The sequence below is a fragment of the Helianthus annuus genome, chromosome 9 (assembly GCF_002127325.2).
Source record: "Helianthus annuus cultivar XRQ/B chromosome 9, HanXRQr2.0-SUNRISE, whole genome shotgun sequence".
NCBI classification, from domain to species: Eukaryota; Viridiplantae; Streptophyta; class Magnoliopsida; order Asterales; family Asteraceae; genus Helianthus; species Helianthus annuus.
Window position 1 is genome coordinate 170,134,275 of NC_035441.2, and position 12,621 is coordinate 170,146,895.

The 12,621-nt window shown below is 38.2% G+C and overlaps 1 protein-coding gene across 4 annotated transcripts; it reads left to right on the forward strand.

Annotated features, from left to right (window-relative positions):
- The first annotated feature begins 6,163 nt into the window (after positions 1–6,163).
- LOC110879517 lies at positions 6,164–9,163 on the forward strand. Of its 4 annotated transcripts, none has more exons than XM_022127988.2 (7): positions 6,164–6,511; positions 6,754–6,792; positions 6,939–7,065; positions 7,161–7,189; positions 7,661–7,898; positions 7,971–8,029; positions 8,965–9,163. In XM_022127988.2, the coding sequence occupies exons 3-7, from the start codon at positions 7,002–7,004 to the stop codon at positions 9,007–9,009; spliced, it is 435 nt and encodes a 144-aa protein (XP_021983680.1). In that variant the 5' UTR covers positions 6,164–6,511; positions 6,754–6,792; positions 6,939–7,001; the 3' UTR covers positions 9,010–9,163. The 4 variants fall into 4 exon arrangements, 2 of the variants coding, with proteins under 2 accessions (XP_021983680.1, XP_021983678.1); XR_004867794.1 differs by having other exon boundaries at positions 6,168–6,511; positions 7,971–8,307; XR_004867795.1 differs by having other exon boundaries at positions 6,169–6,511; positions 7,744–7,898; positions 7,971–9,149.
- Positions 9,164–12,621: the final 3,458 nt, after the last annotated feature.

Below are 12,621 nucleotides of genomic sequence, written 5' to 3' on the forward strand. Positions count from 1 at the left end.
TAGTGTTAGGAATGGATTGGTTAGTAGCCAACCATGCTAGAATTCTCTGTGATAAAAATTCCGTAGAAATTCGTACCCCCACAGGAGAAGTAATTTTAATTACAGGAGATAGACCTCGAAAGTCACTAAAATTCATTTCAGTAATGAAGTTGGCTAGTTATTCAAGAAAACAAGAAGTAGTGTACAAGATTTCAGTAATCATTAACACAAAAAGTAGGGAACTTCAGGATATACCAATAGTATCAGAATATCCAGATGTCTTTCAAGAAGAATTACCCGGGTTACCACCTGACAGGGAAGTAGAATTTAGGATTCATCTAATTCCTGGAACTACACCAATAGCCAAAGCACCTTATCGGCTAGCACCCACTAAAATGCTAGAATTGAAAAAGCAGTTAGATGAATTACTAAGCAAAGGATTTATACAACCTAGTTCATCCCCTTGGGGAGCACTAGTGTTGTTCGTGAAAAAGAAAGATGGATCGATGATAATGTGTATCGATTATAGGGAACTGAATAAGGTTACAATTAAGAATCGATACCCATTACCTAGGATTGACGATCTTTTTTATCAACTTCAGGGAGCTAGGTATTTTTCTAAGATAGACTTACGCTCCGGATACCATCAGTTGAAAGTACAAGATGAAGACATACCTAAAACTACTTTCAGAACTAGGTATGGTCATTATGAGGTTACAGTCATGCCCTTCGGACTAACAAATGCTCCTGCAGCATTCATGGACATGATGAATCGAATTTGTAAACCATACTTGGATAAATTCGTAATTGTCTTCATTGACGATATACTTATTTATTCCAAAAGTCAGGAAGAACATTGTGAGCACCTGCATGCACTCTTAATTTTGTTAAGGAAGGAAAAGCTTTACGCCAAATTCTCGAAGTGTGAATTCTGGCTACAAAAAGTGCAATTCTTAGGACTATGTAAATCACGAAGGTATTCACGTAGATCCTTCTAAAATAGAAGCAATCACCAAATGGAAGGTTCCGCAAACAGCTATGGAAATTAGAAGCTTTCTAGGTTTAGCTGGATACTATAGACGATTTACTAAGGATTTTTCTAAGATAGTTGTACCATTAACTAAGCTAACCTGTAAAGCAGTTAAGTTTGAATGGGGACCTAGACAAGAAGAAGCTTTTAAGATTTTAAAGCAAAGGTTGACAAATGCTCCAATTTTAGCCTTGCCAGAAGGAACTGAAGATTTTGAAGTATATTGTGATGCTTCAAAGTTAGGATTAGGATGTGTGCTAATGCAACGCAAAAGGGTAATTGCGTATGCTTCAAGACAATTGAAGAAGCACGAGGAAAACTATACAACTCATGATCTAGAGTTAGGAGCCGTAATATTTGCCCTTAAGATCTGGAGACATTATTTGTATGGAAGTAAGTTTACTGTTTATACAGATAATAAGAGTTTAGGATACATATTTGGGCAGAAAGAATTAAACATGAGGCAAAGAAGATGGATGGAAATCCTAAGTGACTGCGACTGTGATATTCAATATCACGAAGGAAAAGCAAATGTAGTCGCAGATGCTTTAAGTCGTAAGTATCATGAAAAGCAAAAGCAAGTCCGTGCTCTTAGATTAAATCTGCAATTTGATTTAATGGAACAATTAAAGAAAATTCAAGAAACAGCAATCGAAGACGATGCTGAAGGAATGAAAGGACGAATAAAAGAGTTAGAGCAAGGAAATGATGGAATTTGGAGATTCCACAAGAAAAGAATTTGGGTACCTAAGCAGGGAGATTTAAGAGATAAGATTTTAGAAGAAGCTCATAAATCTAGGTATACCATGCATCCAGGTAACAATAAGATGTACCAAGATTTAAGAAATAATTTCTGGTGGATAGGAATGAAAAAGGACATAGCTAAATATGTATCTAAGTGTCTTACTTGTTCACAAGTAAAAGCAGAACATCAGAAACCTTCAGGGCTACTACAACAGTTAGAAATGCCTGTATGGAAATGGGAACTCATAACAATGGACTTTGTTACTAAGTTACCCAAAACCAGAAAAGGTAATGATGCGATTTGGGTAATTGTAGACCGATTAACCAAATCAGCTCATTTTCTACCCATGAAAGAAACCTTTAGCATGGAAAGGTTAGCCAAGTTGTACGTAGACGAAGTAGTATCCTTACATGGAGTTCCGCTCTCCATTGTATCAGATAGGGATAGTCGTTTCACTTCCCATTTCTGGACTAGTTTTCAGGAAGCAATGGGAACCCGACTAAATTTAAGTACTGCATATCATCCTCAAACAGACGGACAAAGTGAAAGGACGATACAAACCCTGGAAGACATGCTCCGAGCATGTGTGATAGATTTTGGTGGTAATTGGGATAACCACCAACCCTTAATTGAATTCTCTTATAACAATAGTTATCATTCAAGCATTGAAGCTGCCCCATTCGAAGCACTGTACGGACGTAAATGTAGAACTCCAGTTTGTTGGGCAGAAATAGGAGAAGTCAATTATCAGGTCCTGAAATTGTGCAAGAAACCACTGACAAGATAACTCAAATCAAGGAAAGATTGAAAACAGCTCGAGATCGTCAGAAAAGCTATGCAGACAATCGCCGCAAGCCGCTAGAGTTTCAAGTCGGAGACAAGGTACTTTTGAAAGTATCTCCTTGGAAAGGAGTAGTACGATTCGGTAAGAAAGGAAAACTGAGTCCAAGGTACGTAGGACCATTTCCAGTAATGCAACGAATAGGACCAGTTGCTTATCGTTTACAACTACCAGAAGAATTAGCTGGAGTACATGACGTATTTCATGTATCCAACCTCAAGAAATGTCTGTCGGACGAATCCCTGGTAATACCTCTGCAAGATATAGAGGTAAATGAAAAGTTGAAATTTGTGGAGAAACCACTGCAGATAGAAGATAGAAAGATCAAGTTTCTTAAGCACAAACGACTAGTATTAGTCAAAGTCAAGTGGGATTCAAAAAGAGGACCAGAATACACTTGGGAGCTGGAATCAGAAATGAAGCGAAAATATCCTCATCTATTCCAGTAAATCTCGAGGACGAGATTTTTATTAAGGTGGGGAGGATGTAACAACTCTCATTATAAATATTACTTATTATGTTAATTTTTCAGTAAGGAAACCCTAATTGAGAAACCCAAGTAATTCTGCATAAACCCAAAAATTTTCATAAAAATCAGAATCAGGATCAGGACCCCTAAAACTCAAGGGGGTAAACCCTAGCTTACGATTATCCATATAACTTGCTGTAGAAATCGAATTTATCAATTTCATCAACTCAGCCAAGCTAGTTAGGGACGTGGCTACCCTATGGAGTAGGGTGACCCCTCGCGTCACGCGACGCCCCCACGTAGACCCCTCGCGTCACGCGAGGGGGGTCAAATTTTCAGTATAAATAGAGGGCTTTGGGACTTGATTTCTGGAGTTGAAACGACGTAAAAACTCAATTCGTGCACTGAATTATCGACTGTTTACTTCAAACACGCACAAATCACGAAACGCTGTCGCGATAACAGGGTAATAACTCGATCTCTATTACGATTCAACGTCCGATCGATTGAAACTATCCAACGAATGTTTAAGTGCCGCTCAAATTGAGTTTATACTTTGTCATTCATCGTTAATTCGATGGATGTTTAAGTATTGTACTTTGTCATTCATTGTGAGGGTTTAATCTCGTGAATTTAACGAAAATGTTGTATTAGTTACTAACCCAGTTCGTGTGCATTGTTATTTAAATTAGGTTAAACAGGCTAATCAGTAGATTAAACTCCGCCCGCATAAATCTGCAATGTGAGTCATTCTCTTTTTACCAAACTTGCTTTCAAAATCATGTTTATTTTCAAAAGTTATAATTACAGGGATTAAGTCTTTGTAGTCTTCATTACAGCCGGTATGTGGGGTTTTGTATACATTACTTGTTAATCCATCACCATTAGACAACGAGATAGCTAAGGGGTGATATGACCATAGTCACAGACACCATTGGACAACGAGATAGCCAATGGGTGGTCGAGTGACAAATACCGTGGGTATATGGTTGACATGTAGAAACATTGTAATCGCTCTTAATACTGTAAATGATAACAATAATATCGTTTTAGACAAAATGAATGATTCACTCAGTATTTCCCCGCTGACAAAACCTTTTTCAAACATGTTTCAGGTGATCTGTTGTGCCGTGAAGCACTACAAGCTTAAGGAAGTGGCTCAATATAAATAAATAAAGAAACATGTTTTGTAAAATAAAGATTTCCCAGTGAAATCACTTTATTGGAAATTATAGGGTTTTATCCCTAAATTATGTAATAAAGTAAACGGACATTTTTAGTATTAAAAGATCCTGTATTAAAGACTTCCGCTGTCGCTTAAATTAAATACCACGGGGTTCCTGTCCCGCGGCTCTGGACCAGGTCAAACCGGGGCTAGGATCGTGACACCATGCCACCCTTGTATTCAGCAGCGCTAACGGCGACGTTATCCACACCACCACATCAACCAGTGGTCATGCTAGCGGGAATCATGAACGCCCCGTTTACGCTGGCAAATCAAGCTTACTTCCCAGGGTACTATTATGCACCCCCTTAAGGGTACTTGCCCCCATACAACACTCCGGCTTACACTCCTCAGGGGGCAATGTAAGGCTATGCTCTGCAGTCGCCGTACGCGGCTTATATGCCCCCTGGTGGACTTTTCCAACATCCCAGTCGGTCTACGGTCAGACCCCGCCAATGGCGGAACCTGCTTATGATAGAGGAAACGCATCTAGGCCTCGATTCTCCCCAGGCGGAGGCCCCAGCCCCACGCTGAGCATCATCCCGGCTCAACTCCCTGACATCCAGGGTACCAGCCAGGGTGGGGTTACTCCCCCAATACAACCCATCAACGTAGTGGAGGACGAACTTACCAGACCTTACAAACCAGTGTACGCAACTTTCAAATCAAAGTTCACCAGAATAATAGCGGAAGCTCCCATCAAGGAAAAGCCCAAGATGCCTCAAACGGTAGGCAAATACGATGGTCTAGGCGACCCTGATGATCATCTCAATCTATTCAAAAGCGCAGGGGAAGTAGCCTGTTGGCCCATGCCCCTCTGGTGCAAGATGTTTTTCCAAACGCTGGTAGGCGCGACCCGGGTCTGGTGGGATAGTTTGCCCATTGGGGAAATTGACAGTTTTGAAGAACTAGAGGCCAAGTTCATCTTGCAATTCAGCCAACAACGAAGGCACACTAAAGATCGAAACGAGTTCCTTCACATTCGCCGGCGAGACAATAAAACGGTGGAAAGTTTCATCGTTAGATTTAACAAAGAAAGCCTGGCAATCCCGGGTGTCACCAACGATCTAGCATGTGGAGCTTTCCTACAGGGGGTAAACGACGACGAGCTACTAAGAACACTTCACGGGAGGGATGGTGTGCCTCCCACCATTGACGAAATCCTGAGGATAACCAAGGTATATGTTATACAAGAAAAGGCTGTAGCCGCCAGTCACGCGGCCAACAGAAAGAAGGAGGCTCAGAAAAGCCAGATGGATAGAGAACAACGGGGTTCTAAAAGCAAAGGTAGAGGAGACCAATACCAGAAAAGTGATAGGACGGACTCACGGTATAATAGGTCTAGAAATACCTACTCAAGGAACGAATCCTCTAAGCCGCGATCCGATTACCCTAACCTGAGCAAGACGCCAGCGAAAATCCTAGCTTCTGAAAACCTCAAGTTTAATCCTTTAAAGCCGCTAAAGGACAATCCCAACAAAGACACAAGCAAGTACTGTGAATACCACAAAGGGAGCGGCCACGATACCTGTAATACCCTGATTTTTTTTTTCTAAAATATAGTAATTATGTCGTGACAATAAGAAATTTGAAGTACATAAAAACGTAATGTTATTTAATATAGGTTATAAAAAAAGAAATTATTAGTATTATTATTATTATTATTATTAAAGTTTCATTAGTAAATTGTATTTAAGATTAGATAAATCTATAATCTATAATATTATAAAAAGGAGAAGTGACGTACACAAACGTAATTTTACCGTGCGTATAAATTTTGAAACATAATGTACAAGGGAGTAAAAGCCATTTTAGAGGGGTAAATTAGGAAATGGCACACAATTTTAAGACACCTAAGGGGCAGTCTCGGGATTTCATCCATCGAAATCCCTGCTCATCATTCATCACCAATTAAATAAGATGCCACCGATAAGTCGGAGAAAGCCAACCGCCTTCATCTTCCATCTTCTTATTCACTAATAAAAGCAGTTAGGGTTTATCAATCTAAACCTAACCCTAACACCATGGCCCGATCTCCATCCTCCACGGTGTGTCTGCTCTACACTCTCCGTTTATCCATTTCTGCATCACCGAAATCACCGCGCTCCTCCACCCCCACCGCCACTACTCCGCCGTACCATCTCTGAGAGTAAAGGACGAAAAGGATCCATGGTGGAAGGAATCAGTAGATAAGGTACTCCCCACAAGGACACAGTGAACAGGTGTGATTTCCATTATTTGTTTGTATAATCTGTTGTTAAGTTTACTTTTTGAATACATCTTAGTGTAATTTGCAAATTTCTTGATTTAAATCTTGGATTTATCATCCTTTATCAGAGTAAAATTAAAGTTGTGAGTATTGTAAGAATTTTAATAAGCCTTCTTCGATTCAATCGAATTTCGGTTCTAGATTGTAATTTGGGTTTCCATTGATTTATTTAAACTTTTTTCTTTCAATCAACAGAGATTTCAGTTGACAGCAACAAACTTTCGAATCTGCAAGGTAAAATCTAAACACCAGTTAACTTTAGATCAAGATTTTCTGCACTTGAATCTTGAATATCATGAATGTTGAATATATAAATAACTGTTGTATACGATCTGGGCTTTTTTTTTACTTTTCAATACATTGTGTTCTTGTTTGTGAAGGCAAAGGCGCCAAGATGGCTACTGCGGTCAAGATTCGTGGCCATAACTGAATAATTTGGGGTGATGTTAATCTGTGAAAAGGATCCATACCCACCCTCGTATTGTCTACAAGAGAGTTTTTATTACCGTATGTGTTGATTATAGATATATTTTTAAAATGTTATATGTTATATTATATAGATATTATTTTGCTTATATTTGTTGCTATTTGATCTTTACAAGGAATGATGACAAGAACAGCCAACAACAGGGTAAGTTTTACATCTTTTTATCGAAAAAAATTAAAGTTTTCTGAATGAATAAGATTATTTTTATATTTGTTTATAACTAAAGGGTCTGGCTGCAAAAAAAATTAACAACAAAAAGAATTACCTGAGGTGCTAGAAAGAAGCTACCCGTCTAACCCAATTTCTTGCAACCCATTAACCCGAATAACACGTTTACAACTTGATTATCACCTGCCAACCCATCTTGACACTTTCAGTTAAATGGGTTAAACGGGTTGTGTTCAGGGATACACAAAATTGAGTAAGGGCGGTTTAGGGTTGACTTTTTTAGATGAATAAAATCATGGGTCATGATCGTTTTAGTCTCTTTTGTATTTTTTTTTTGTTGATTTTGGGTTTTTATATGTTTTTTTGTTGATTTTGATGTTGTTAATATCTAAAAATTTGTTTTTTATCTTTTTTTTTTTCATGAAAATCTAATGCTGCACACATTAGAGTTCCAACCCCATATGTTTTTTCCAAAAGATATCTCAAGGCGGCTCAATCAGATTCAAAAATCGTCCAAATGTCAATTATAGGTGGATTCTTGCCTCGTGGAATATGAGGTGGTCAAATTCGCGCCATCACTCTTGGCTGCAGCTTCTGTTTACACTGCTCAGTACAATCTTTGTGGATTCAAACATTGGTCCAAAACTTGTGAATGGCATACAAAATAATCCGAAGATCAACTTCTGTAAGCCTTTCACCTTTCTTGCCTTTTAAATCTCCATAATTACATATTTAAGACAAATTTCTAAACGTTCAGGTTCAGTTTCGGGCTCAGTTTCGGGTCCGGGTTTGTGTACACAGGAGCAGATAACAATTGTGAGTGAAATTGTTTTAGGGGTGGATAAAAATTTTACTTTTGATGATGTTAAAAAGGCTTATAGGAAACTGTCATTGAAAGTTCATCCTGATAAGAATAAGGCACCCGGTTCAGACGAGGCGTTTAAGAAGGTTTCGAAAGCGTTTAAGTGTTTAAGCGATGAGGAGAGTCGAAAACGATATGATCTTTACGGGTTTAGTAACGGATAAGGGTCTGATGGGCTTGTTTACGAGAAAGAGAGTTGGCGTCGGGATGTTCGTCGAGGGTTCGGTAACGGGTAAGGGTTTTATTACGAAGATGATGTTGATGCGTAGGAGATTTTTAGGAGATTTTTTTTCGGTGGGGTGAACCCGCGGGCTGCAACACCGTTTAGTGCGGGTCATAATGGGTCGGATGGGTTTGATATGAGGACTTTGATTACGTTGTTACCGGTGCTTGTGATGCTTTTTGCCTTCGAACGAGACTGTGTATTCGCTTTCCAGAACTTATGTTTAGGATCACCGTTTGGTTACACAAAATGGGGTTCCTTTTTTTGTGAAATCGCGTGACTTTGAGCCGAATTATCCGTTGAATACTGAAGAAAGGTTGAGGTGGAACATGCGTGTTAGTGGTTGGTTAATGGGTCAAAATGGGTAACTTTATGTATAGGTCGAAATGGGTTGGTTTAAAATGGGCTTGTTACGCTTGCATAAGTTTATAAATATGGTATTGTTTAATATTTCGAAATTAGATATTGCAAATGATATCTTCTGTCATTTTATCATACACAATTTAGAGTCGCTTGTTCGCCTGATTTATGGTAAAATGGGACTGATATTCCGGCATCATATGATTCAATTTCTATTAATGCATTCTGATGTTCCGACAATTGTATAGTGTTTAGTGTACATAAATAATATTAACCACTTGCTCCTCTTGTTGTACATATTTGCAGCTAGCTTTATACAATGATGCACACCAACAAGAAGCAAGACTATAATATATAATTGTTATTGATGATCATGCGGGTTGCATGTAAAACTGTCAAATGGAGTATCTGTTTTAGTTAGATGTAGCTTGAAATCATGCCTTGATGTGTATTTGTTTACTTAGATGTAGCTTGAAATCATGGTTCATTAAGTGAAAATTACTCACATTCGGAGTTTTACAAAGTTATATTGTTAAAAAAACTGACCCGACCCGATCCGAAACCCGTTCTGACCTGGACCCGTTTCGACCCGAGCCAAAACAACCCTTTTTTATAGTTGACCGTTTTGACCCGAACCCGAGCCAAAACAACCCGTTCTGACCCGGACCCGTTTGCCAGGTCTATTTTATGCATAGTATGTGGAATACAAACTTCTACGCCTATTTTTTTTTTTTTGAATGGAAAAAAGTGTTAGATACCCGTAATGGGTTGTGGTCCGCAATAGGCATCATAATTGAATCGGATATGAGTTCGGACACCCGCCGCAACGCGCGGGTTACATCTTAAATATTATACAGCTGAAGTAGATAAGATTTGGAGTAGTAGGAAGTCATGGGTTCAATCCCTATAGTATGCAAGTTTAGAAAAAAAAAGTTATAATACAACTCATGTATGGTTCTTTGGTTAAACAAGAAAAGTTTTGTTAATGTTAAGAGTGCTTCTCGTTTGGAAAAAAAAAATAAATAAAATAAGCACACACATATATTCAAATGAAAAGATTATAATAGAATCAATTTTTTTACTGAATAATAGAATTAATTTTTTTATGAGAGGATAATATCAACCCTAAATGGTTTAGTCATCAACACCACGAGGCATGCAACAATTCTTTTATGAAGCCTTGGGTCTAAGAGCATTCTCATCCAATCCATCAAAACTTGTGAGGGTGAGTTCTTATATTGTAAAGGGTATAAAAAGTGGTTGTGAGTGGAGGAGAGAGAAAATGTTACTGTTCATCTGTATATTTGGGGGGACACTGTTCACCCAGTATAATTTTTTTAATATATATTGAAAGTGGTTGTGAGTGAAGGAAAGAGAAAAATGTGATGATAATATTATTTAATTGAAAGGAGAGAGAAAAAGTATTTGTTTTTAGTGGAAATATATTGATATAGGAGTTGTTTTTTAGTGGAATGTATGTATAATTTGATGGATTGGATGAGAATGCTCTAACACCTCAACACTTAAAACGTTAGGGACCAAGAAAATACAGGGTATAAAAGTCAGAACAAAATCTCTAAATTTTACCATCTCACTTCCGTTTAATTCTCTCACTATAAAATTGTATTCTGGCAAAATCGACTTTCTCGCAACCGTTGACAAAGAAGGTACAGTAAATTATGAATTAAATTTAATTGTTATTATTCTATTCCCATGTATAGATAATATATATAATAAGTTAAAAACAAAACCAAGCTCTATATAATTGTGTAAACTACTGAGCTATGCTAGTTATGTTCTAAATAAAATTACAACTACTTTTTAAGAAAATTTGTTTTATTATTATGTAGTAAAGATGGGTATAAAATATTTTATAATAATGTTTATTTTGAATTGGAATCATATACAACGTTATTAAAAAGAAAAATAATTATTTACTATATATAACCGGAATTTAAAATATTATATTTTATCAAATTATATGGACGTTTTCAAATAAAAAGCTTAAACAAGTAACTATATTTTATAACCTACCAAATAAAACAATATTGGATTTTGTACAAGTGTAAACTAATTCCTACTAATGAGTTATTAATATTTATGAATATAAATTTACAAATTATTCATATTTCGAGCCTGTATTTAGATAAATTTAACAAGTAAACAATAGAAATTGGCATTACTAAATAAAAAAAAACAACAATATTGTAGGAGTTCACGATTGTCTAGACGTAATCTGTTATCTCAGTTTGTGATCATCGCTTAAGGTATGGATAGAATCCCTTCCTTCAATACATGTCATTTGGCCTTCGGGCATCTGAGTCCTGATTTTTAAATTATGCAATAAGTTATATTATGAAAATGTTACGAGTTTATAAAGTTTACGTGTTTATAAATGTACAAGTGTAAGTTTATGTACATGTATTTTGTGAGGATGACCACAGATCCATCATTGTGGCATAAAATGATGTGGCACCATCCGTGACGGTGAGTTGAGTTCACGGCGTCTCTTCTGTTTTAGTCTACGGACTTCTGTTCAGAGGCGTATGGATCGATCCTAGGAAAAAGTAAATAAAGTCCGATATCTGGTGAATGGTCAGTGTGATTTGCCCACACTCCATTCATGTCTGGATACATGGGCTAGCTACCCTGTATCAACCTCTGTAATAAAATGAACCTTCTGGACTTCGGGTAAATCTTTATATCACATTCTGATAATATTTGTTATACTTATTTAGTATATTTTGAATTATGAAAACTTAGCGCTTTTGCTAAAACAAATGATTTTTGAAGAACTTAGCCTTTTTCTCAAATAAAATAAGCCTTTTCGTTTCCCTCTATCCGCGCACTGGGCAAGACGTACGTTTTTGTGTTTTCCTTCTTTACGTCAGGTTATCAAGACAATCTGGGACGGGATATAGAAGAGTGCTCGAGTATATGAAAAAGACCGTAGAAATAATGTACTGGATTAGATATCCTATTTCCATTAAGTTGTAAAGCCTTGTAATACATTTAAGTATTAATGGAATTATGTTTTTGATCTGACTCTGTAAAAGTGACACGTCAGCCCATTCCGGGTTGGGGTGTTACAATACCAATGATTGTTTCCAGTTAAAAAAGTAGATCGAGTACTTCGTGAAAGCGGGCAAATTGGCACACATGGTGCGAGACATCAAACAAGGCCCTCCGCCCGTTAAAGAAGAAAATGACAAGGCGGCGGGGAAAAGGCCGCGGGAGCTAAACATGGTACACGCGAACAAGGGAAAAAGGGCCAAACGGAGTTTTTCCACGCTCGAACCCTGGATGCTGGCAACCATGACAATCGAGCCTCGCGTGGAAGATCTGCATCTCACTGCTGACGCCTTGATCATATCAGCTGCAGTAGGTGATTATCACATGAGGAGGATCTTGTTAGATACCGGGAGTTCAGAGGATATCATCTACGAGCATTGCTTCAATTGAATGCAACCAAAAGATAGAAGACTGCTTGAGTCAGTACACGCCCCTATTAAAGGCTTCACAGGGGAAAAGGTTGATCCCATTGGCCAAATCACCTTCCCGGTCACATTCGGACAAGCCGCCCGGGAAAGAACCACACTCCTTACATTCCTTGTGGTACGCGCTGAGTCTTACCACAATGTAATCATTGGAAGGTTCACCCTGTGAAAATTGGACGCTATCGTATCTACGGCGCGAGGATTCATGAAGTTTCCCCCCTGCGGGGTATTGCTACAGTCTTTCGAGATAAGGTGGGAGAGTTATTGGACACCAAAAGGTTCCGACAGGGGCCTACCGGCGCCATCGGCCCAGAAAGGTGGGTATTAAGCACACGCCATCCGGATCACACAGTAACAATAGGGGACAGCCTCTCCCCGGAGGTTAAAAACAACCTAAAACAGCTGCTCAGAAGAAACGTTGACATCTTCGCTTTTGAGCATTCTGACATGACGGGGATACCCCGGG

Coding starts and splice junctions, on each gene's coding strand:
- LOC110879517 (XM_022127986.2), top strand. CDS start 7,002: ATGTTAATCTGTGAAAAGGATCCATACCCACCCTCGTATTGTCTACAA. Junction 7,190..7,660: donor CAAGAACAGCCAACAACAGG/GTAAGTTTTACA, acceptor TGCACACATTAG/AGTTCCAACCCCATATGTTT. Junction 7,899..7,970: donor TAATCCGAAGATCAACTTCT/GTAAGCCTTTCA, acceptor CTAAACGTTCAG/GTTCAGTTTCGGGCTCAGTT.